General features: G+C 36.9%; 1 protein-coding gene across 1 annotated transcript; it reads right to left on the minus strand.

Moving 5' to 3' along the window:
- Positions 1–157: 157 nt before the first annotated feature.
- On the minus strand, positions 158–20,235 carry mertka (c-mer proto-oncogene tyrosine kinase a). Its single transcript, XM_030156668.1, has 19 exons — positions 19,988–20,235; positions 18,737–19,049; positions 18,547–18,647; positions 17,565–17,735; positions 12,142–12,228; positions 11,912–12,027; positions 10,123–10,312; positions 8,280–8,428; positions 5,548–5,683; positions 5,079–5,229; positions 4,394–4,482; positions 3,835–3,930; positions 3,608–3,688; positions 3,443–3,535; positions 3,192–3,310; positions 2,979–3,088; positions 2,686–2,845; positions 2,240–2,376; positions 158–1,065 (listed from the first exon to the last, which is right to left on the minus strand). The coding sequence occupies exons 1-19, from the start codon at positions 20,070–20,072 to the stop codon at positions 627–629; spliced, it is 2,823 nt and encodes a 940-aa protein (XP_030012528.1). The 5' UTR covers positions 20,073–20,235; the 3' UTR covers positions 158–626.
- Between the last annotated feature and the right edge of the window lie 1,872 nt (positions 20,236–22,107).

Consider the following 22,107-nt stretch of genomic DNA (forward strand, 5'->3'; position numbering starts at 1 on the left):
TGATCAAGAAATATTAATTAACCATTTTGAGTTTGAAATGGTGGGTATTTGCAAAGTTATGCTTTCAGTTTTTCCACATCACCGATTGCAACATAATAAAACCTTTTACTCAAACCACCCAGATCTTGAAAAATATTGTTTTTTACTTTTGGTTTAAGCAAGAAGAAAGCTGTATTCATCATTGGTACCCAAATGCAGCCATTTAGTCCTTATTACACTTAAAATATGACGATATTTGGAAATGAGACAATCATGGCAAAATGCACATCAATTTAATAATCAAGTCTCAAAGGAATCTATAAATCATTTCTTTTTTACAATATATAATTTCATTTTATAAATGCTCTGTACAATTCTATATTTACATTTTAACACAGAATTCAATATAATAAACAGTTTCACAGTTCAGTGCATCTCAAGCTTATGAAACAAGGAACATTTAACACACAGACGGTATTGCAAACACTGACACTGGCTTTGCAGAGTCCAAACTGACCAATCCATAACACTGTAGAAAGTCTCCATTAGGATACAATGGAGGTGAAGGTGCTCCCAGTGCCATGAGGGATACTGTTATCATGGTCCAATAGTGTTCGTCACAGTTTTTATCTGTTAAATACTAATCTTTACAGCAGGTGAGACGTATCACTTGAGCTGTGGTCCGCTGCTGTCTCTCCAGTCACTTGTCTCAAAGCATCATTGGTTAAAAGAGGAGCGTTTAGTGTACCAGATCTCAGGGAGGGATCAGAGGCGATCACCACAACATAACGATCATCATCTTCATCCTCTTCATCCTCCACACTTCCATGAATGTCCGCAGTGACTACAGCATTTTCCGCTGCCTGGCGACTGCATGAAGGTGAAGAGCTGAACACAGGATGCTCTACAGTCAGCTCTTCTCCATCAGGGTCTTCTTCAGGAAAGCTGGTGTTTATATAGATAATATCTTCTTTGCTGAAAGACTCTGGAAGCTTTTCTGTTACTTTTTCCAGCATTTCTCGCAACTGGGAAAAGAATGGCCGATCCAGCGGATCAGCTCTCCAGCAGCTGTACATGATCTCATACCTAGAAACAGATACATTACTTTACTTTTCAAGATTCATTCCTAATTAAGTCATCTTACACTTTTATAGTGTGTTGGCACTGTTGAAGTTTTAAAGTTTTAAAGGTTATATGTTGTATTTCTATATTAAAATGTTTTTTTTTAAAGACATAAAATTCATCTTGCAAGTAAAGAGCTATGAAGTTATACCAAATGATACCAATGTATTTGGATATCTAAGATGTCCACTGAATGTATTCATACCAGTGGTTAAATGGATTTATGTGACCACTAGAGAGAGTATTGAGTCACTCTGCTGGTCATCTATGTTATTATTAAGGAATACTATCACTACAGGGCAGAAAGTGCCAGAAAGTGTTGAGATGGAATGAGAAACAACTTTTGCAGTCAAAGAGAAAAGCTAGAAGCACTGTTGTTGTTTTCACCACTGGACACAGCTCTAAAGGAGCATAATGGAATTTGATGCTGAAATCACAGCATTTCCACTACACGGGGTGAGTTTGATAATGTTTTTTTGAGGGATTAAAATTATAATGACCTGTTATTATCTTTGCAAAGTTAGGTGTTTGTTGATCCATGGCTCAGACTAAACTGTGACAGTTCTGACCTTGTTTGGATGATTCCAAACAGATTTTTAGTGCAGCTATTGACAACAAAAACCGTACAGAAAACAGAGGTGATTTGCAGTTTTACTGTGGCTGTTTCCTGCCTAAAAACAGGGCTAAGTTAACAGAGCTATAATGTAAACTATCAGCTGATGCAGCTCATGAAGACTATAAGACACAGTGTTATTGTATTTTGACTGTCAAAGTAACCAGCTATGAGTTTTTGTTTGAAGGAGAAAATGTAATAAGTACTATTTTTACTATACTTTACTCAGTGAGTGATACAGTCTGTGGATACATAGCATTGATTTGTTGGAGGTTTTGATAGACGTGTGTTCTGCTATCTGACTTCCCCCTGCTGTTGAGAGTTTGGAACATCAATACTACATATAACCCCTTTACTGATGCTGAAATGACTTACTTGACTAGCTGCCAACTGACATAATAACAAACAAACGTATGCTTTGATGTCAAATTTTATATTCTGAAGTTAAATAAAAGCTGTATTTCCTAAAAAAATCAGTTAAAACCCAAATTAAGTGTTTGCACAAAAAAAAGTACACACACTTACAGCTCATCCAAACAGTCTGCTGGCTGCTTTAGCCTGTGTCCCTCCAGGAGGTAGTCGTAAATCTCATGGTTCTGAATCCCAGGATATGGTGTCATGCCTCGGGTAGCAATTTCCCACATGGTAACACCAAACGCCCACTGTAGAAACACAACACTTGATTCAGGTAAAAATGTATTTCTAAAGGACTATCAAAAGATTTCACAGTCATAAGTCTTGATAAGCATCATTCATCACAGATTTTAATTACTGAAGCATGTCATTTCATCATATTCTCAGTTCTATAGTGTATGTATTCTTCATTTGCATCTTGTCTTTCACTTAAAATGATTTTATTCTACAATGTATATAACTCTTACAAGCTTACTTTAATATCCAAGAGATGTTTTTACAGACTTCCTCATGATACTAGAAATTATAAAACTTGAGAGAAAGACAGACACACTCACCACGTCACTCTTTACAGTAAAAACTCTGTCTGCCAGACTTTCTACTGCAATCCATTTCACAGGCATTTTGGCTATTCTTCCTTGTCTGTAATAGTCACCACTGTAGATCTTCTTGGATAAGCCAAAATCTGCCACGCACACTGTCATGTCATCACGCAACCTGTAAAAGAAACAAAACACTGACTGTAGAAAAAATGAAAATAAAATGAAACAAGCCTATTTTTCATGCACAATCAAATGAGTTTACCTCTATAAACTCTAACTTAACATACAAAACTGAAGACTCAACGTACATGCAGTTGCGTGCTGCCAGGTCTCGATGCAAAAAATTGCGACTGCTGAGATACTCCATCCCCAAAGCAATATCAACCATAAACTTGAGCAGAGTCTGAGTGGGCAAGAACTGTGTAAAAGCACAAACACACAAGACAAATATTATTTTGGATGAGTCTATTTATATCGCTCATGACAACTCTGGTTCCATTTTAGGATTATTTTTTTTTTACCATTGGACTTTCTCCTAGACGAGAGCGCAGAAGGAAGCTGTGCAGATCTCCATATTTCATAAAAGGCAGTATGACCATGGGCTTGGGAAAGTGGCCAGAGCCCACTTCTAAACACACACCTAGAGAGAACAAGTTCACACAAACACACACAGTAAAAATGTGCAAAGGACAAGTGATCAGGAGACAAAGTAGTGGCATTCAATGACAAAATATTATACAGTGTGTATGCAGTGTCTGTATCGAAGTCATACCTAGTAATCTGATGACATTAGGATGGTTAAAGTCTTTCATGCAGGCGGCCTCATTCAGGAACTCCTCTATCTCCCTTTGAGAGAAGCTATCCACTGTTTAACAGAAACAAGAGTCAACAACTGATATTTATGGTTAGGTGAAAATCAAAGTAACAGAGTACTCACATTTCATTGTCTTCACTGCAACTTTTTCTGATGTCCCATTCAGTTGTCGTAAGTGTCCTTCCACAACAGAGCCAAATTCACCTGATTGAAAAAATGAAGACAGTAATATTTCTTTACTGCTTTACTGATTATGAACTTGCTTGTATATGGTATTATCTGTGTTATTTTACATATTATCAGTATGACCAGAAATCTGTACACTACTTGAAATTAAACTGTTCTCTCACCTTCCCCTAGAACTTTTCCTATGGAAAGTAAGTTCCTCGTGACCATCACATCCTGCAGTTTGGCCTGAAGTTGATCACTAATACCAAGGCTACTGACTGTAAACAGGAGAAGGTCAGGGTAATTTTTAGTTTAAGCCCACCAACATACATGATTTTTTTTTTTTTAATAGAAATATATAGTCGCAGAAAAAATTATTAGACCTCCAAAAGTCATCAAAAACAATGGTTATGCAATCAAGTACTAACTCCTGTGTGTATCATGTAACTAAAACAGACAGAAAAGAAAACATGGAATGCCTAAAAGCACTTTTTTTTGTCAGTACAGTGCCATAGATATTGTAAGAACTGTAAGTGATTTTGGTTATTATCAAGAAACCCATGGAAAATGGTTAGATATCAGCTCTTAAATGAAACTCTTATGAGCTATTTATGTTGTTATCATTATATTTGTCCAAACAAATGTACCTTTAGTTGTACCAGGCATTAAAATGAACAAGAAATTGAAGAAAACGAGGGTGGTCTGATCATTTTTTTTGCGACTGTATATATTTTAACATACGTGTGACTTCTACTGCTGATCGGTTGTAGGATCTCTGTGATGTGAATTCCACAACAGGTGGCAGCTTTTCACTAGCTCCAAACAGCTGCCTGCAGGGGGAGACAAGAAGAAAACAACAAATGAAGGGAAAGCTAAACAGGGAGCTAATCCTATTTAAGTCCAGTACAGTAATAATATACACAAGAGATTCAAATGAAACACAGGACTTATTGAGGAAACCCTCTCATTTGTTTGTTTCCTAAGTTCTAGGTCAGATACTGTTTTTCTATCTGAGCAGTAGCCTATGACACAGTCCTGTCCGTATCCTGATTGGCAAAGATGAGTCAGAGACTATAAAATGAATTCCAGAGTGTTTGCAGCTGGATGTTGTCCATGAGTCCTGCTCTATGGTTATTACAGGCCTCAGGTGCAGATGATGGTGATTAAGAGGAAGCAAAGGAAGTTTATTAACAGAGTCAGGAAACATTCAGTCGCACTATAGCCTGTTACTAAGTGTATTACTCAACATCCCCAGGTGCTTTAGAAAGGACACTACAATGTGGAGTCCTTGATGTTTTCAAGTCAAGCTAAGAAAAAAAAAATGGTTGTATAAACAGTGGTTAGATAAGACAATCACATTCAAAGCAGGACTGGAAATTAGATAATCACTGTGTTTGTACAGAGAGTCAAAAAACTATAAGCCTACCCAAACGGTAATCCAGTAGTCCTGTTGTGCACACAGATACCACCCCAGAGGATGAGTAGCAGGAGACAGATGCTACACACCACACCCAGCACCACATAGACAGAGTCTGAAACACTGGTGTCAGGGCTGGAAGATGGTGAGGGGACAGACCCTGGGACAGGAAGAAAAAAAACCACCCATTAGATAGGAGGTCTACTATTGCGGTAGATGTTGATGCTCAAAAAATGATGAGATGTTACTCAAAATTCAATATAGAATAGTGACCAGGAAAATAACACTAAGAGTAGAAAAGCAGAATACATCTAAATAGACAGCCTCCTCCTACAGGATCATTATAATGTCCACTCATGGGACAGTTATTATTTTAGTGAGCTAAGACACATCAGCAAATTTATTTACGAGTACGTTGCTCTGGTTTGCGGAGTCAACAGCTTCCAGATTGAGGAGATAAATCAATAAAGCAGCTTACTGTCCTCTGGCACGAACAGCCACACTGGTGGGCTGACCATGCCGCTCCCTGCCTGTGTGCATGCAGCCACCTCCACTCTGTACGTTGTGTTAAATTCCTGCAGAGGTACAGACGCCATGGTGGTGTAGCTGTGGATCTGAAATACAATAAATGACAATAGTGTTTCAATTGCAGTTTCATTCTGACAAAATTACTCTTTTTGGAGATAAATGGTACAATAAGATGTGTCATTGAACTCAACATGAAACAATGTGTAAAGCCCTGAAATGAGATAATTTGTGGAATTTTTGATGGCGCGGGAACATCTCGTACACTTTGTGCAACATCTCAACTCACTGCATGTCCTGTCCTGTTTGTCACTCACTACATTCCCTTCCCCTTTTCCTCTGTTTTCACTTCTTGTACAACATCAAACAAGAAACATACAATAAAAGTCCCTTATTTTCCATGTTACAAGCATTTACAGTAAAACACCTTTCTGGAAGGTCCCACCCAAGGAACCGTATACTGAAACTCATAAAGGGAAGCAGGCAAACTTTCTGGATAAACTCATGTGCTGCAATGGGAGTCAACATGTGACAGACATAGCCCTGAATTTCACAACACAGCAGCATCTGGGGTTCCTCTGCTTTACAAATATGCTGACAGTCTGACCGGGTGTGCTGAACCCATGATTAACAGTCTATCATGTCTGTGGCACCAAACAGAGGACAACATGTGGTTAACGATCTGAATGATGAATTCTTCTAAATTCTGGTATACCACGTCAGTCTCAGAGGACTGCAGCGTCAGTTTTGCACCACAACACGCAAAATCAAAAGGAAGTAATGCTTACAATTTATGATTACAATAAGCCCTTAATAAAGATGGATAAGTAGTTATAAAGAAGCTCTTCATTTGCTTTAGAAATCATTAATAAGCTGCTAAAACACATTATAATAAGTGCTATTGTGATCTGTTACAAAATACCAAATAGTGAGCCCATATTTACCATTTAGCATCAAATCTCATTGGTTGGTGAACCACCTTTGTCTTGTCTACCAACAGATTTTAGCCTTGAGAGCTTCATCTGGTATTTTGTGTTGAGTTACTATCATCTATAAACAATCTGCATAACTTAAAGGGGTTACATTTATTGTGTATTTAGTGATAAAAGCTGGAGACACTGTTGTTTTCACCACTGGACATAGCTCTAAATGAAAAAAAATGGAGTTTGATAGTGACTTCGAAGCATTATTGGTTATTATGTGATGTATTATCTTTGCAAAGTTGGCTGTTTGTTGATCCATGGTTCAGACTAAACTGTGACAGTTCTGACTTTGTTTGGACAATTCCAAACAGATCTTTAGTGCAGCTACTGACAACACAAACCGTACAGAAAATCCAGGTGATTTGTGGTTTTACAGTGGCTGTTTTCTGTCTAAAAACAGAGCTAAGCTAACAGAACTATGGTGTAAACTATTGGCTGACAAAATAACATAAAGATCACACGAAACAGTTTTACTTTGACTGTCAAAATAATCAGCTATGAGTTCCACATTAAAGAGGAAAACTTGATGATACCGTTATACAGATATGTGAAAACAAAGAGATTCATTCTTTAGTAAATGAGCAATGATGTTTGTTCATATGTAGTATTGATTTGTTGGTGGTTTTGTTAGTCCTAAGTGTGTTCTGACTCCTCCCAGCTGTTGAAAGTTTGGAAGATAAATACTTATTTTATTTTATCAAAATATGGCTTATCAAATTAAAAGATTCATTTATTACAGCTTTCACTCCATAGCTTTTCTTTACTCATCAATAAATGCTTTTTTTTGTTGATTTGCTAAACTTACTTTACTAAACTTAAAGTGTTGGTTTAAAGTGACTATTTTTGCTAGTGATATGTTAGCAAATCATTAGTGAATTAGTGAAGATAAAGCACACTAAGAAATTAACAAGGTCTGATTTAAGAAAATAGATAACAGGAGTAACTCCAACTTATCAATGTATGAAAACCATTATAACTTCTTTAAAAGTATTTATTTATGACTTATAGACAGTTTTCCACCTAATTTTAAACCATTATTATAAATCCTTGAGGGTTGTGTTATTGCAAAACTGTACCTTTTTTTTAAATTTATTCAGCAGTATCAGACAAATTAACTTCCACACATTTCCAGTCACAACTATTACAAAGTCTCTGGTGAAATGACGTCAATGACTGACTTGACTCAAATATTTAGTCCTATTGTACACATCCCATTGTATTCATATTCCATTGACTCTGTGATGACTCAAGGCCACATGCCTGACAAAGAAAAACACAGATTACCAGTTTTCACAGCATCAGCTTCCTTCACCTTCGACACAGACTGAAGAACGGGAAGCACACTATTGTATCAGAGAGCATGAATGCAGTAAGCAAAGACCGCTCAAACCACTATGGAATAATGCATACATTAAATGATGCTATTTCGAGAGAGTTTGGAAAAAAGGCACTTCTCATAAACGACTTTCCATGCCATGCTAACTCTTGAGACAAGTGGAAAAACTGTTGTAAACAGATAAGCGGTGGGCTGACCTCTGGTTCAGTGGGTGGGACAAAGGGAGGAGCACATACTCCAGATCTGTGGAATTCTTTTCACACTTGTCATGCATGAGTCATCATTATCAGAAAAAGTAAAAATGAAACAAATTAGATCAGAAATATATGTATGAGTTTATAGTCAGTGTATTACTGAGAGGCTCACCTTATTCATTTGTCCTCCAATTTGTCTAACTATAATATCATAGCCTTTCAGGATGCCGTTTATTCGGTCCTCTGGCGGTGGCTTCCACCTGATCACCAGTGATGACTCATTCAGATGTACGGTGACGTTTCTGGGATACGCTGATGGCACTAAGAGGGAGAAAAAAAATGGGAGGTATCACTAACAGGAACAATTAAATCAAGACATCCTTTATATAATTATTGTAAATATAAAAAATGGGGAAAAAAAATACACTGACAGCCACTCTATTTAAGTCTTTGATTACATTTTGGTATGTGGTCACTTCCTGGCACACGTATCACATCTTTCAACTAAAATATCCCCTGCAGTAGCTTTAGGAAGGAAATTGAAAGCTCCCCCACCCTGTAAGTACTTTGTGTTTTCTCAGTGAGACCACTCCTGTTTCCTATGTGACCATTCCGGAAAACAACCAAGATTTTAGTGGATATGACATCTAGCTTTACGTTCCGTCTTGCCGTACACACAGCAGCGAGTTGTGTAATTTCCGTAAATTCCAGTTATTACTTGCTGCTGCTGTAAGAAGGCTTATGTTTCAAATGGAAAGGTAGCAGGATAATAATATGTTTCTGATCTCCTGGAACCTCCACAAGAATCTGCTATGATAAGAAGGAAACAGTAACATAACAGAGGCTTCTTGGAAAATAAATAAGACAGACATTTTAGAGGTGAATAATGTATCCAACTCCTGAAAAAAATGCGTATGCAGCAGTGGTAGATGAAGTATTCAGAAGTACAAAACAACACACAGTGAATATACTCCATTTTAAGTTTTAGGTCAGTTCTCAAAACCTTAAAGTATTAAACAGTATCAGCAAAATGTGTTGAAAAGTATGAAGTATTGAAAGTAGAAGTAGTCGATATGCAACAAAATGGTACCTGTCAGTGTTTAACTATTCTACATGATGTTTTTGGTGTCATATTATATGACTGTGCTGCATTTTACTGCTCATGTCAACTTCTTTATTGAGAGTTGGGTAGTTTATTCTTCTGAAATGAGTCATATTCCTTAAGATCCTCATATATTTGTTGCGTCACTGCTCTGTGAGAACCATATATCTCTACTTTAGTTTTTTTATAAGTTCAGAAAAACAGGCTTGTTTTCACCTTTGGAATGACACATTTTTATGAAGACTTTATATTCCTTAATGCTTCAGTCGATATTATAAAAGCCATGTGGCCTCTGTGTGCATGTGTGTGTATGGGGATTGACATAAAATCTGGAAGGAGCCAACTGCTGCAGTTTGGCATACTTATGTATTTTTGGTCAAGGAAGAGACTAGTGAAAACAGCAAGCTGATAGGACCAATATTTTGGGAGATATTAGTAATTTTGGAATCCAGTAGCCTTAAAATCCAGTTGCTATGGCCAGAACGCTTTGGCGGTGACTGCTGTACAGCATGCATGAATACACAACAGCATAAAAACTACCACATCTAGAACCCATGGATCCCCACAGGTCAACACGCTAGTTTATTATAAGCATTCAATATCAATGCATTTGACAAAATGGTTTTCACTTGTCAGGAGGGGGTGAAAATTATAATCTGAAAAGGATCTAAAACTGTCAGATAAATGTCAAGGGGAAAAAGTAAATTTTTTTCCACTGAGATGTGTTGTAGTAGTAAAGTCACATATAATGGAAGCACTCATATAAAGTACAAGTAAAATGCAGTCATAGATTAGATTTTGGATGACTTCTTCCTGTTGCAACTACCGTATCTATCTGCCACGTGTAGTATTCCAGGTTTTTGGTGTATTACTATCAAATGTAACATGACGGCGATTCCGTGAACTCACACACCTCCTTCTGTGGTGTTGCTCTGAATCCATAAAGTGACAGGGGAGGCTCCCACCTCGTTGCTGCAGGACACACTCATGTTGTACCACGTCATGGCCTGCAGCCCGGTGACTTCACACTTAAAAGGTGGAACTGTGGCGTTGATGAACCTGGTGGTCATCACCTCACCTTTCCTCTGACTCACCTCTTTAACCTAAAAAACCAGCACAGACAACATGTATTACCATACCCATAACATGCCAACTTTATTTATAAAGCACTTTAAAAACTTTACAGTTGGCCAAAGTGCTGTACACGAATCATAAAACAAGGGAAAAAGTAAGTAAAACAGTGATAACACAAGGTGCAAAGTGGGCTAAGTACAACAAAATACACCTGTCATAAAAACAAAGGCAAATTCAAATCTAGTACAAACAACACAGGAAATGTAAAGAAATGTCCCACGCATGATTAAAAGCCAATAAGGAAAAAGTGCATTTTTAGACATGGCTTAAGTACAGGCAGAGACTGAGCCTGTCTAACTCCTAAAGGCAACTGGTTCTACAGCTTTGGGGCAGCAACAGAAAAGGCACGGCCCCCACAATGCTTCTTTTTGGTTTCTGGGACCACAAGCTGCAACTGATCTGCTGACCTGAGAGCACGAGAGGGGGAGTAGGGGTGGATCAGGTCAGACAGGTAGGGCGGGGCAAGGCCATTCAGAAATTTATAAGTAAATACAAGAATTTTAAAATCAACTCTAAAATGCACTGCCAACCAATAGAGTGAAGCTAAAACCGATGAGCTATATTCATGTTTCGGTGTCCCTGTTAAAAGCTGAGCTGCAGCATTTTGAACAAGCTGCAGTTGGGAAAGTGCATTTTCGATCAAACCGGCATGAAGTGCATTACAATAGTCGAGTCTAATAGTCACAAGAGCATGAATCACAGTTTCAAAATGATCCCTAGACAGAACTGATTTGACTTTTGCATGTTGCCTGAAGTGAAAGAAACTAGATTTGACAACACCACTAATTTGTCAGTGGAATTTAAGATTTGGGTCCATTTTAACACCCACATTTGACATGATTGGCTTAACCCATAAAGACCCAGTGCTGTTTTTGAGTCAGTTCCCAAATGAATTTTTCTCTATATTTAACCTTTTTTTAAAGGTGATTTTTCACCATTGATTGTAATATTATCTTCCTTATTTTGCATTTTTTCAGTGTAAATCAGGTATTTTCCTATATTTAATTCACTGATCATGTAAATGTTCAATAAAGCTCAGAGTAAAGTTGAGGGTTATTATATTAAAAATAGAGAAAACTCAAGAAAAAGTGACTTTTTTAGCAAAGATATCAATAACTGAAAATAAAAACAAGTGTCTCCATCCACTGTCATTGACCCAACTCCATGGGTTTTACTGGTGGATCAATGTTGTAGAAGATGACAGTGTTTCCATGTCCACTAGCGAATGTCCAAATGGGTCATATCTGATGACCGTGAAAAGATGACAAACTTATTTACATGTTTTCATAGGATTAGTGGATCAACAGGTATTAAACATTTTAGATCAGGAGCTGGTCTTTGTCAACGACAGAGCTCTGGGGCTTTATGGGTTAACCAAGTGTGATAAGGAGCCCAGGTCAACAGGAGCAGTGTGACTAGAAACACTGGGGCCAAAAACCACAACTTCTGATTTATCTGGGTGAAGATTCAGAAAATTCAATGACATCCAAGATTTTATGTCACTGATGCAATCCATGTATTAACCGACCTGAGAATGTGACAGAGTAGCTGTGTTTGTTTAGACTTACTCTAATGTGGCATTTGGTGAGTGGGGAGAACCCATCATGTCCAGGAGTCCAGCTAAGCATTAACTTGTTGGACTGCCTCTCCACCACCGTAACATTAGACACAGGGCTGGGAAGTCCTGAAAAACAGCAGGAGAAGCTGTGTTACAAACCTTTCCAGAGGGGCATGCATTTCTGGCAGGGCAAGAAAACTCCTTGGAATGTCAGAAAGCTTTAAATGGATCCAGTTTCACCTTTGATGTTGATGTTTGCTTCCCTGGAGGTAGTGACACCCTTCGAGTTATAGGCCTCACAGCTGAACTGGGTGAATTTGTCCACACCTGCAATTGACACATGGATAACAACGTATGATACTTTATTTTCATTTATTTTTGCTTTATTCTCTTATACTTTATTCAACGACAAAACAGTTTGATTTTTGTAAGTATTCAAATTCAAGTAAGGTTGAAAACATTGCAAAATCCAAGACACAATGAACCTCATGCCCAAAGTTATTTACTATTTACAAAATATTTTATTTTTGCTAATTCCCATGATTTGTTCCTTTTGTTGTCAGTACATAGTCACTTCTGAGACTCTTCAGTTCTTATTTTTCCTTTCTTAGATTTTTTTTTCAAGGAAACATCTTGCTTTTTGACAAATATGTATTTTATTCCATATGTTTTAAGGTGATTATATTTGTACTAATAATTTATGCACTTAATACAATATTACAAATATGACCTGTTTTAGCAAAGCTGTTTTCTATTTTCCTGTAACTCCAGTACCAGTGCTCTACAAAATCATATGATTTTTTTGTTGAAGTGAAATCGTCTACTTCCTATGACCTTATTTGGCAGCCTGTCTCTAGTCCTTAGGCATGTGCCATAGTATAATAGCAAACAACAAAATGCATGCATATACCAACAATATAATCATAACAACAATTAACCATGTGACTGCAATTCATCATCAGTAGGATTCATCATTCAGGTGAGTGTAGATTTGGATGGTGAAGAATGTTTGCTGCATTTGGAGTTGACATTTTTGTCAAATTTAGAGAAAATATGAGAGAAATGTGAGTGAATATTGCTGCATGAGTCCCGTTCTTATCTATTTGGTTCCAACTAAACAATCTCTTTATGTGTCAAAAGATAAAAGTACTATGCCAGTTACAGAGAAGTAAGAGCTTCAGGCTGAACTGACAGAAAAACACATTTAAGACGAGTCATATTATATTGCAAAAGTTCACGCAGCAGTGCCTCACGCAATAACCTCGAATTGAGCCTTTCTAGTGTTATGTACTGAGGTAACAATCCTTCCACAGGCTCTGTTTTCCTGGACATACAATTCCTGTCTTTCAACTGGTCACAGATCAGTTGAATAGGACTGGGACAGCTGCTAAATAATGTCCCCTTTGTCCTCTTTTTTTCCAGTGTCTGTGTCGGAAACTCTTCCACAAAGCTGACCGCAAAACAGCCTGACAGTGATGACTGGAACTAACTTGAGATGTTTTGTTTACATTTTGCAGAAAATCTTGACTTCACAAGTTTGCCTTTCTCTTCCTCTATCTTCCACCAGGGTCACCAATGTTTCACATTTCACATAAACATTACTGTGCATTTGTTAGTGCAAAGATAAAACCTCAAGGTCTACAGGCTGCACTTAGTCAACACTTAAAACTGAGAAAAAATGGACCACATGGGACAAAATTCTACCTAAAAAAAGTGTTTAAACTTCTGATAGAAACATGTAAACACATCAGCACACTTTCAGCCAAGCTGTGCAAAGGAAATTACCACATACCTCACCTCAAAGTGCACGAGAAACAGATGGCAGAGTGTGAACTAAGCAAATTTGACATTCTTATATAAGTTTACCACCGAGCAAAGGGCTAATAACAGTAAAGTCAAGTTAGTAAATATCACAACCCTGCTGCTGGTTTTCCTTAAAGAGACACTCCCAAAAATCAGTTTTTTCGGCACAAAAAACCCCTCATTGCATGCTGAACTGAAAGGTGGCTGCATAAAGTCTGCTTATTTGAAGCCATTCCTTTAAACAAAGCATTCCAACAGTGTTTTGAATGGCAGAAAACATACTGTAATGCATTATAAATATCCTTGCAGTATATTCCATTTTCCACTGTTTTTTCAAATTATCAACATGTTCCAAACCCTTAAACTCATCTAAATTACAGCCTCATATACTCCTTCAAAACAGAGTTGCTGTAGGTGGATGATGCTGCACGAAAATACGTTTAAATACACTATATATTTAACAGTATTTTGGTCTAACAGTGACCGATTCCAAGGCACAAAATCTGAGGAGATGCTTTGTGGCTAAAGCAACTGGTACAAAGTATTTTTTGCATCATATATTCCTGAGAGAAAAGGAAATGAATAGAGGTCATGCACTGACATTTCTTCTTTCACTGTACTTGGCAAATAAATAAAAACAAAAAGCAACACTATAGATAGAAAGAGGGTGGGTTGGTCACTCAAACTGAAACATGAAAAAATCCAAAGTGCAGAGTAAGCTGCAGCAACTAAATGTGAAATGTGGAAGTCCTGCAGTGTGGATCCAGTAGCCTGTAATTAGGTTTGGAGGAGCTCCAGTTTACTAAACCGCCTGAAATGTCTATGTTATTTTTCCATTTTTATATCTTGGCAGCAAATATAGTCAAGAACTACTCCGCCATTTGGTCTTTTGGCTTAAAATCTGACCAAACTTCAACTTATCCTTTAGTCCACAAACTTCTGCACCTTATAAATGGCTCAGTTCTGGCATTTTGGAAAAAAATGTGCACACTCATAACAAACGCCAATCTAGTACGTAATGAAATAGGCCTTCACTCATAGTGTGCAGAAGGTGTTTATGCAGAAGAGTGGGTTTACTGTTTTGTTGTGCTAATGCTGAGATCCTGCACAGAGCTCTGGTGGCCTGCACCCAGCCAGCCTGCCTCTGGGTCCAGCCCCTCCCTGCTGGGTAGTGGGCTGTCCTGTGAATGAAGTCTTTGTCCCCGGAGCCAACCCCCGAACAGACTCCCTGTGCAGCCCCCCCATACTGCCCAGGCCCTTGCGCATGCTGGACCAAAGCACAGCTCTAAACCTTTAACCCCTTAGCTTCAGGCTGTTTCACCACTCACTGGTTATAGCAGGAGTGCTTTGCCTTTGGTGGGCTGAAAATTTGAGGTTAGGGCACATGTCAGATGTCTCAAAGGTTATCTGTCTATTAACAAATGTTTGCTTTTGGAGATGTCATTTGGAGCAATAAATATATAGCTCCACGATGACTTCAAAATCCCTTAATATAAGGTGCTAAATATGTGGCTCATTTTAGAGATATGCATGACTTTAATGAGTTATATTCATGAAGAATTCAGATTAAATAATATCTGTTGGTGTTACCTGAATGTAAATCAAAAACTTTTCAACAGGCAGTATGTAGTACACTGAAAAAAATATTTCTTGGTGTAGTAATATTTATTAGGTTAACTGTCACAATTTTTATTTTGTAATTGTAAGTATCAGTTCAACTAAATATGGAATTCATGTAATAAATAAACTGTGTGGGAAGAGTAAGTTCTATTATGTATTTTCACATAATATTCAAAGGTTATAGTCATTGTACATGAACCTAAAAATACCAAGTAAGTTTTAATATGCAATTTAAACTACAGAAAAAATATGGAAAATGTTGTGTAAATGTTACTTATATATCGTCCATTAATAAAAGTTAGAAAAAGTATTGTAGCGATCAAGCCACATTGATCGTAATGGGGGCAGTTTGTGCTAAGTCATGTGACTCACGTAGTTTACAATGTCACTGAGTCATGTGACAGTGCGCTACCTTGCAAGTTGTAAATATTCGTGAAAATCAAGTTGCTGTTATGTGTTCTGTAGTTATATGACTCATATTCTGCCTATAGGGAGAGTAGCAGAGTTAACTGGGTGGAAGGCGTATTTCAGTTTGACACCATGACTGAACGGTCTGTGCTGATGTCATACAGTCTATGCCGTTACACTGCAACCAGTCACTCCTCTGTTTTGTTCTACTAAAATGTCACAGTATTAAAAAATTACCTTGAAAAGCCATTAGCTTGAGGTGCATTAGCACTGGCATTTTTCAGTTTGAAGCAGTCAGAGTCTAAGTAAAACTTACAAAGAAGGAGAAAGTAAAATTCAATGACCATTTTAATAATCATCACTAAATTATCTGAGGTTTGCCAGTAAAATAAAAACTATATCCGCAAGTAAAGTTTACTTGATGATCACACTTGTATAATTTACTTAAAATTCTAAGTGCAAATACTTTCCTAAGTTTTCCAAACTAAATAACACCCCCAATTTTTTTTCAGTGTAGGTCTACTTTAAAATACTAAAAAATTATCTAAATCTATCATTAAAGCTTTGAGGATAAACAAAGATGCCAGTGTATTGGATTGTAGAGATATGAACTGATGCACTGTCAGATTTATATGACTACTAGAGAGAGTAGGGAGTCACACTGAGTCACTTTTCCCATGGCGAGGGCAACTAACGCCATGAGTTTTGTTTGAAGATGAAACTTGATGATACCACAATACAGATGTGTGTAAACTATGAGCCTCCCTGAGTGATACAGTTTGTGGATACATGGTGTTGATTTGTTGGTGGTTTTGGTAGTTGTAAGTGTGTTCTGGTACACTATTCCCCCACTGCTGTTGAGAGTTTGAATATCAGTACAACATAGAACCCTTTAAATGAATAATCAGTTAAATTAAAAATTAGTAATTGATCTGTTAATAATTGCCGACTCTTCCCATTTAAGTCAATATAATCATTTACTTATTTGTGTTTTGCTGGCATTTTGGCTGTTCCAGCTCATAGTTTTTAGATCACTTCCCAGCATCAAGTATGTTTTTACCGTTAACAGGACACTATTACAAAAAGTACTGACCATGCATGAATGACCGGTGTTAACCATTGAGCACTGCAGCAGGAGGCCTCAGTGACACGGTCTGTGGTGATGAATCTCATTGTACTAAGCAAGGTACTGCTGCTGAGGCAGCAGAGACAAGGCAGAATAGAAACCACCAACAAACTGATGCTAGCAGTCCAAAACCATGTGCTCACTTTGACTCTTCATTCAAGAGTTAAATGCTCTTTATCTTTGTTTATGACTGTTTCCAAATTCATCCCAAAAAGGAAGTACAGCAAAGTTAGACCAATTAGTTAAATAACCTCCAGAGCTTGAGTTATCTTAATTTTACTGTTTTTACTGCACTTTTACAGAGAACAGATGTTATTGCAGATAAAAACAGTTCCTTTAGTTCATGACACATAAAAAAGATCAAACAGCACTTAAAAAGCTGTTTTAAGGAGTATTTTTAATTACACAAAATGCCAAAGGAAATAACATCCCAAAATCCTCTAACACATTTAATATTTACAAAGGAGCAAGTATGCATCACATCTAAGTGAGAAAAACCACAAAGCAGATCTTCAGCTTCTTTCACCATGACTCCAGATCCCATTCAGTGTGGTGTTTCATTATATTATGATCAATTACCGAAACATGTGGGAGGAGAACCACAATATATGGCACTTCTCTATAAAGGTTAGTTTTCAACTCCTCAAGACTGTGAAGTTAAAAAAAAAAAAAAAAAAAAATTAATGAGGAAACGAGTATTTCTTACCTGACACAGAGTAGCTGCTGGGAGAGTTATGGAAGTCACTATCAGGTAATCCATCACGAAGCCAGCGGATCTGAACAGGATCTGGAGGCCCAACTGCTTCACATAAAAGTGTGAAAGGTGTGTTCCTAGATACGTTCCTGTCGTCGGGTTGTTGGATAAATGTTGGCAGACCTATAACAAGATGATCAATGTAACAAACATCCCACAAATCTTTGCACATATGGAGAACATAGTGAATGTGAGTGGATTGAAAGTTACAAAATACACTCATGCATACATACAGTCATGAAAAAAATTATTAGGCCACCCTTGTTTTCTTCAATTTTTTGTTCATTTTAATGACTGGTACAACTAAAGGTGTATTTGTTTGGACAAATGTAATGATAATGACAAAAATAGCTCAGAGTTTAACCTCCTGAGACCCAGGAAATGTCAGCAAAGTACAAGCTTTTTTTGTTTTTTATTAAATAAGTGCCTACATTGAAAACATCATGATGTAACCGTTTTTTCAGATGCAGTTTTTAAATTTTTTATGGAATGTCCTTTGTGGTGGACAGTTTTTCTTTTTTTTTGTATAAAGTTGTGAAACTCTTGTCCACAAATGTGGACAGAAAATGCATAGCTGGGTCTTAGAAGGTTAATTTAAGAGCTGATATCTATCCATTTTTCATGTTTTCTTGATAATAACCAAAATCATTTAAGTTCTGACATCAATAGCTATGGCATTGTACTGACAAAAACAATGCTTTTAGGCATCCCATATTTTCTTTTCTGTCTGTTTTAGTCACATGATACACACAGGAGTTAGAACTTGATTGCATAACCATTGTTTATGATGATTTTTAATGGTCTAATAATTTTCCCGCTGTACATATTTTGCAAATAAATACATTCTTAGATGCTATACTAAGTGTGGGGGTCTGCTTTACAACTTTTGATCCACATCTGAAGGCCTGACACACAGAAAAACATTAAAACTCACCTTCAACCTCAATGTTGATTGGTTGAGACTCAACTAGTGTATTCATGATGCTCAGTCTGCAGCGGTACTGCCCTGCATCCGCTCTCTGCACATGGCTAATACTGCAACAGGCACATGAGGAATTCTGATCAGTTTTATGTTTTTGTTTCGTCACATCCTTCCTCAGCAAAATGCATCCACATGTCCATACCTGACAGTCGACAGGAGTGTTATTACTCCGTCCGTGATGGTCTGGAGGTCATTCATCACCACATGTACATTTCCTGCCAGCTCCTGACCGTCCTTTACCCAGATCATCGTGGGCTCCACACGAGCATCAGGGATATCGATGGAGCAGTTGAACTTGGCCACATGGCCTTCAGACAGCTGGATGGAGCCTACGGTGGGCTTGAAATGCAGCCGTTTTACCTCATCCCAGGAGAGATGAACGTGTGAAGCACGGGTTTCATGGTGGATCTCAGATGTCCTAATGGGTCGCTGAGATCGTCTATGAGAGTAATGGCCTGTTTACAGGATGAGATGTTCTGTTATAGTGACATAGTGTATGAACAGATGTAGAAGTATGCAGTTAATCATGGCTTTAAGTTTCAATATGGACAAAACTAAAGATTTAGTAATAATCATTTACTGAATTTCCATTAAGTAACACTGAAGCTATGAAATGACAAGTAAGACAAGAATTCTTAAAACAGACATGTAGGGAAAAAAAAGTGTCAAATACATTCAATATATACTGTTGCCCATTAAGTCGGAAAGATTTTGTTTTCAGACACATTCCTCCTTTTTTTTTCACATGTTTTTTATTGAGTTTCCTTCAGACTCATAAACCAATGTAATATATATAAAAGAAATGGTCCACTTTTTTTTTTTTTTCACATTCCTCTTTTTATTCCTAGTCATACACAATAGTAATCATCTTTGACCAGGTACAATAATGACATAATGAGTCCCAGTTACATCTATCGAGAATAAATCACATTATCACAATCACTTCATGAGAAAAAGGTAAAAATATTTTATTCCAACTTTATGGGCAACAGTTTAAAATGATGCAAAGTTTGCAAAGATTAATCAGAATGGATTAATCACATCACTTTCGTTAAGCATTAAACAGCTGTTGAATGAAGGCAGATAACTAATCCAATCAGCACTGTTTAGTTTGGAGTGAGGCACAAATGTATGTGTCATGCTACCACAAAGATAAGTTTGTTTATATAATTACTATTTTCCTTTAATAAAATCTCAGAAAAGGACACAGATTACACCTGATTTAAAAAAAAAAAAAAAAAAAGCAAACACACATTAAAGATGCCATACAGGTCAGGTTATAAATAAACCCCAGCAGCAGAGATAAAGCTTTTTCTCTGGTATTTCAATGTCTTACAGCTGTGGAGGAGAACTGACTTCACTTCAGAAAACGGGAAGAAAACAAACATCTTACCGTTAACCGGAGCCCCCACAATAATGGATATGACCGTGGAATAGAGGAAAACTTCTAACCAGCCTGGGTTTGACTTCTTTGCCATGACCAACACTCTGCAGCTCCTGTCTGAACTGCGTCAATCCAAACACTTGATATGATTCTTCTTTTGTTTATTCTAATCGGAGCCGGACACTACTATCCTCTGGTAACAGTCACATCACACACCGCGGTCTGTGCAGCTCAGTCCGACTGGAGTTGTTGACCAAAGATCACATTCTGCTATAGAGAAAAAAACAAAAGTTTACTTTGCTCCACGTCACAGGAGGATCCCACGAAGGCGGGACTGATCTGAAAAACACTGCAAACCCACTGAAGCGCTGAAAATACACACATACACACACACATACACACACGCAAGTTTATATTCAATTAAGGAAAAGACGCAGATGCTCAAAAAACATTCCAGCATTTAATGAGTTTACATTTTAATGCTTGTTTTTTTCATAATTTGTATGTTTTTAACAGATATAACACACTAATCTTATTTTATAATATTTTCCAAGCTCTTCAATCATATACAAGCAAAGTCATCTATTTTTTTCCCTATTAAAACATTTTAAAATAAAAACCCATATAATGTTAAAAAAAATAAATAAAATTGCCGTGTGAAATGATCTGCTTCGTGTCTCCACCACGTGGTCACTTTCGGCACTAAATCATCCCATTAAGATTACACAGCTGTCTGGATTTAAAAAAAAAAAACAAAAACAAAAAACTGTATTACATAACAGAAAACTACCTGCTCATTCTGTGATAAATAATCACACAGAGATTACTCTTAAGATTTACAATAACAAAAAATTAACCAAGTAAAACCTTTAAATTATTGAATTATTTAACCCAGAGGTGTCAAACTCATATTAGTTCAGGGGCCACATTCAGCCAGATTTTTACTGAAAAAATGCAAAATACAAAATATAATATAATGATAAATGGTGACAAATCACTTAAGAATGTCAAATATAGAGAAAAAAAATCATTAAGGAACTACCACAAAAGCAGCACTGGGTCATTATGGGTTCAACAAAATCCAAACTGAATCTGCTGTCCTTTTTATTATTATTATTATTATTATTATTTATTTATTTATTTATTTATTTATTTATTTATTTTTCCCCAAATCATAACTACCTATCTTATTTTTTAATTTAGTTTAAAGTATGCTTTTCTTCTCTCAGGTCATAGCTCTGTCCTTTCATAAAATCAAGGCTTAATCCTTTTGAGATCTCTCACTGTTTGGTTTCTTTTTGCTCTCAGTTAAACATACAATAAATACTGGCTTTGCTTTTGCAGCATCCCATGGCACTCATGAGCAGATATGCATCCTTCCTGTAGGCTCTGGTAAAAAAAATAAATAAATAAAAAATAGAATAAAGGAAGAGATTGGCACAAGAGTTGATGGGGAAGAAGAGAACCAGCAAAATGTTGGAGTTTATAACAGTGATAAGACGCACCTTGAAGGCAGGCGATTAAGCAAAAAGGAGATAGGTACCATGCAGGGAAAATCGGTGAAGATAACCACAGCCATTCACTTTGTTTACTGTGTGTGTGCTGTGATACTTTTGCTAAATAATGTCTAATATATTTTAAGTTATTATTAAAAATCTCTCTAAATATGACCTAGAATATAAAATTTTAATGATTACCGTGATGGCCAACCCAACCAATCCTATTTTTGTAGAAGATAGAAATTCTTAAGCTGGAATGTTTGTGGTTTACAATTAAATTAAGTACAATTGGATGAAAGAGTTTCTGATACTGAATGCATTAGGGTTTGACTGTATAAATTCAATATTTTGACCATCAGTGTCATATGCATAAGGTCTCGGGTAAGATTTCTGCAACCCAGACAATTTAAAAGCATCTGGACCTCCCACAAAATACCCTCCTGATGGACAGTTGTGCAAAATAGTCATATTTTCAGTGAAGAGACAGTAACGTTATAAATCTATGGGTAAAAAAAAAAAAAATAGAACTACGCTTTTATTTTCTTCCTGCCACAATTAAAACAATTACAGTTTCACTGTTTAACATAAACTAGTCAAATCTCTCATGTAAAAATAAATATGCAGACATAA

The sequence above is a fragment of the Sphaeramia orbicularis genome, chromosome 15 (assembly GCF_902148855.1).
Source record: "Sphaeramia orbicularis chromosome 15, fSphaOr1.1, whole genome shotgun sequence".
Classification (NCBI taxonomy): Eukaryota; Metazoa; Chordata; class Actinopteri; order Kurtiformes; family Apogonidae; genus Sphaeramia; species Sphaeramia orbicularis.

Coding starts and splice junctions, on each gene's coding strand:
- mertka (XM_030156668.1), bottom strand. CDS start 20,072: ATGGCAAAGAAGTCAAACCCAGGCTGGTTAGAAGTTTTCCTCTATTCC. Junction 17,736..18,546: donor AATCAACATTGAGGTTGAAG/GTGAGTTTTAAT, acceptor ATCTTGTTATAG/GTCTGCCAACATTTATCCAA. Junction 1,066..2,239: donor GCAGACTGTTTGGATGAGCT/GTAAGTGTGTGT, acceptor ATCTGTTTCTAG/GTATGAGATCATGTACAGCT.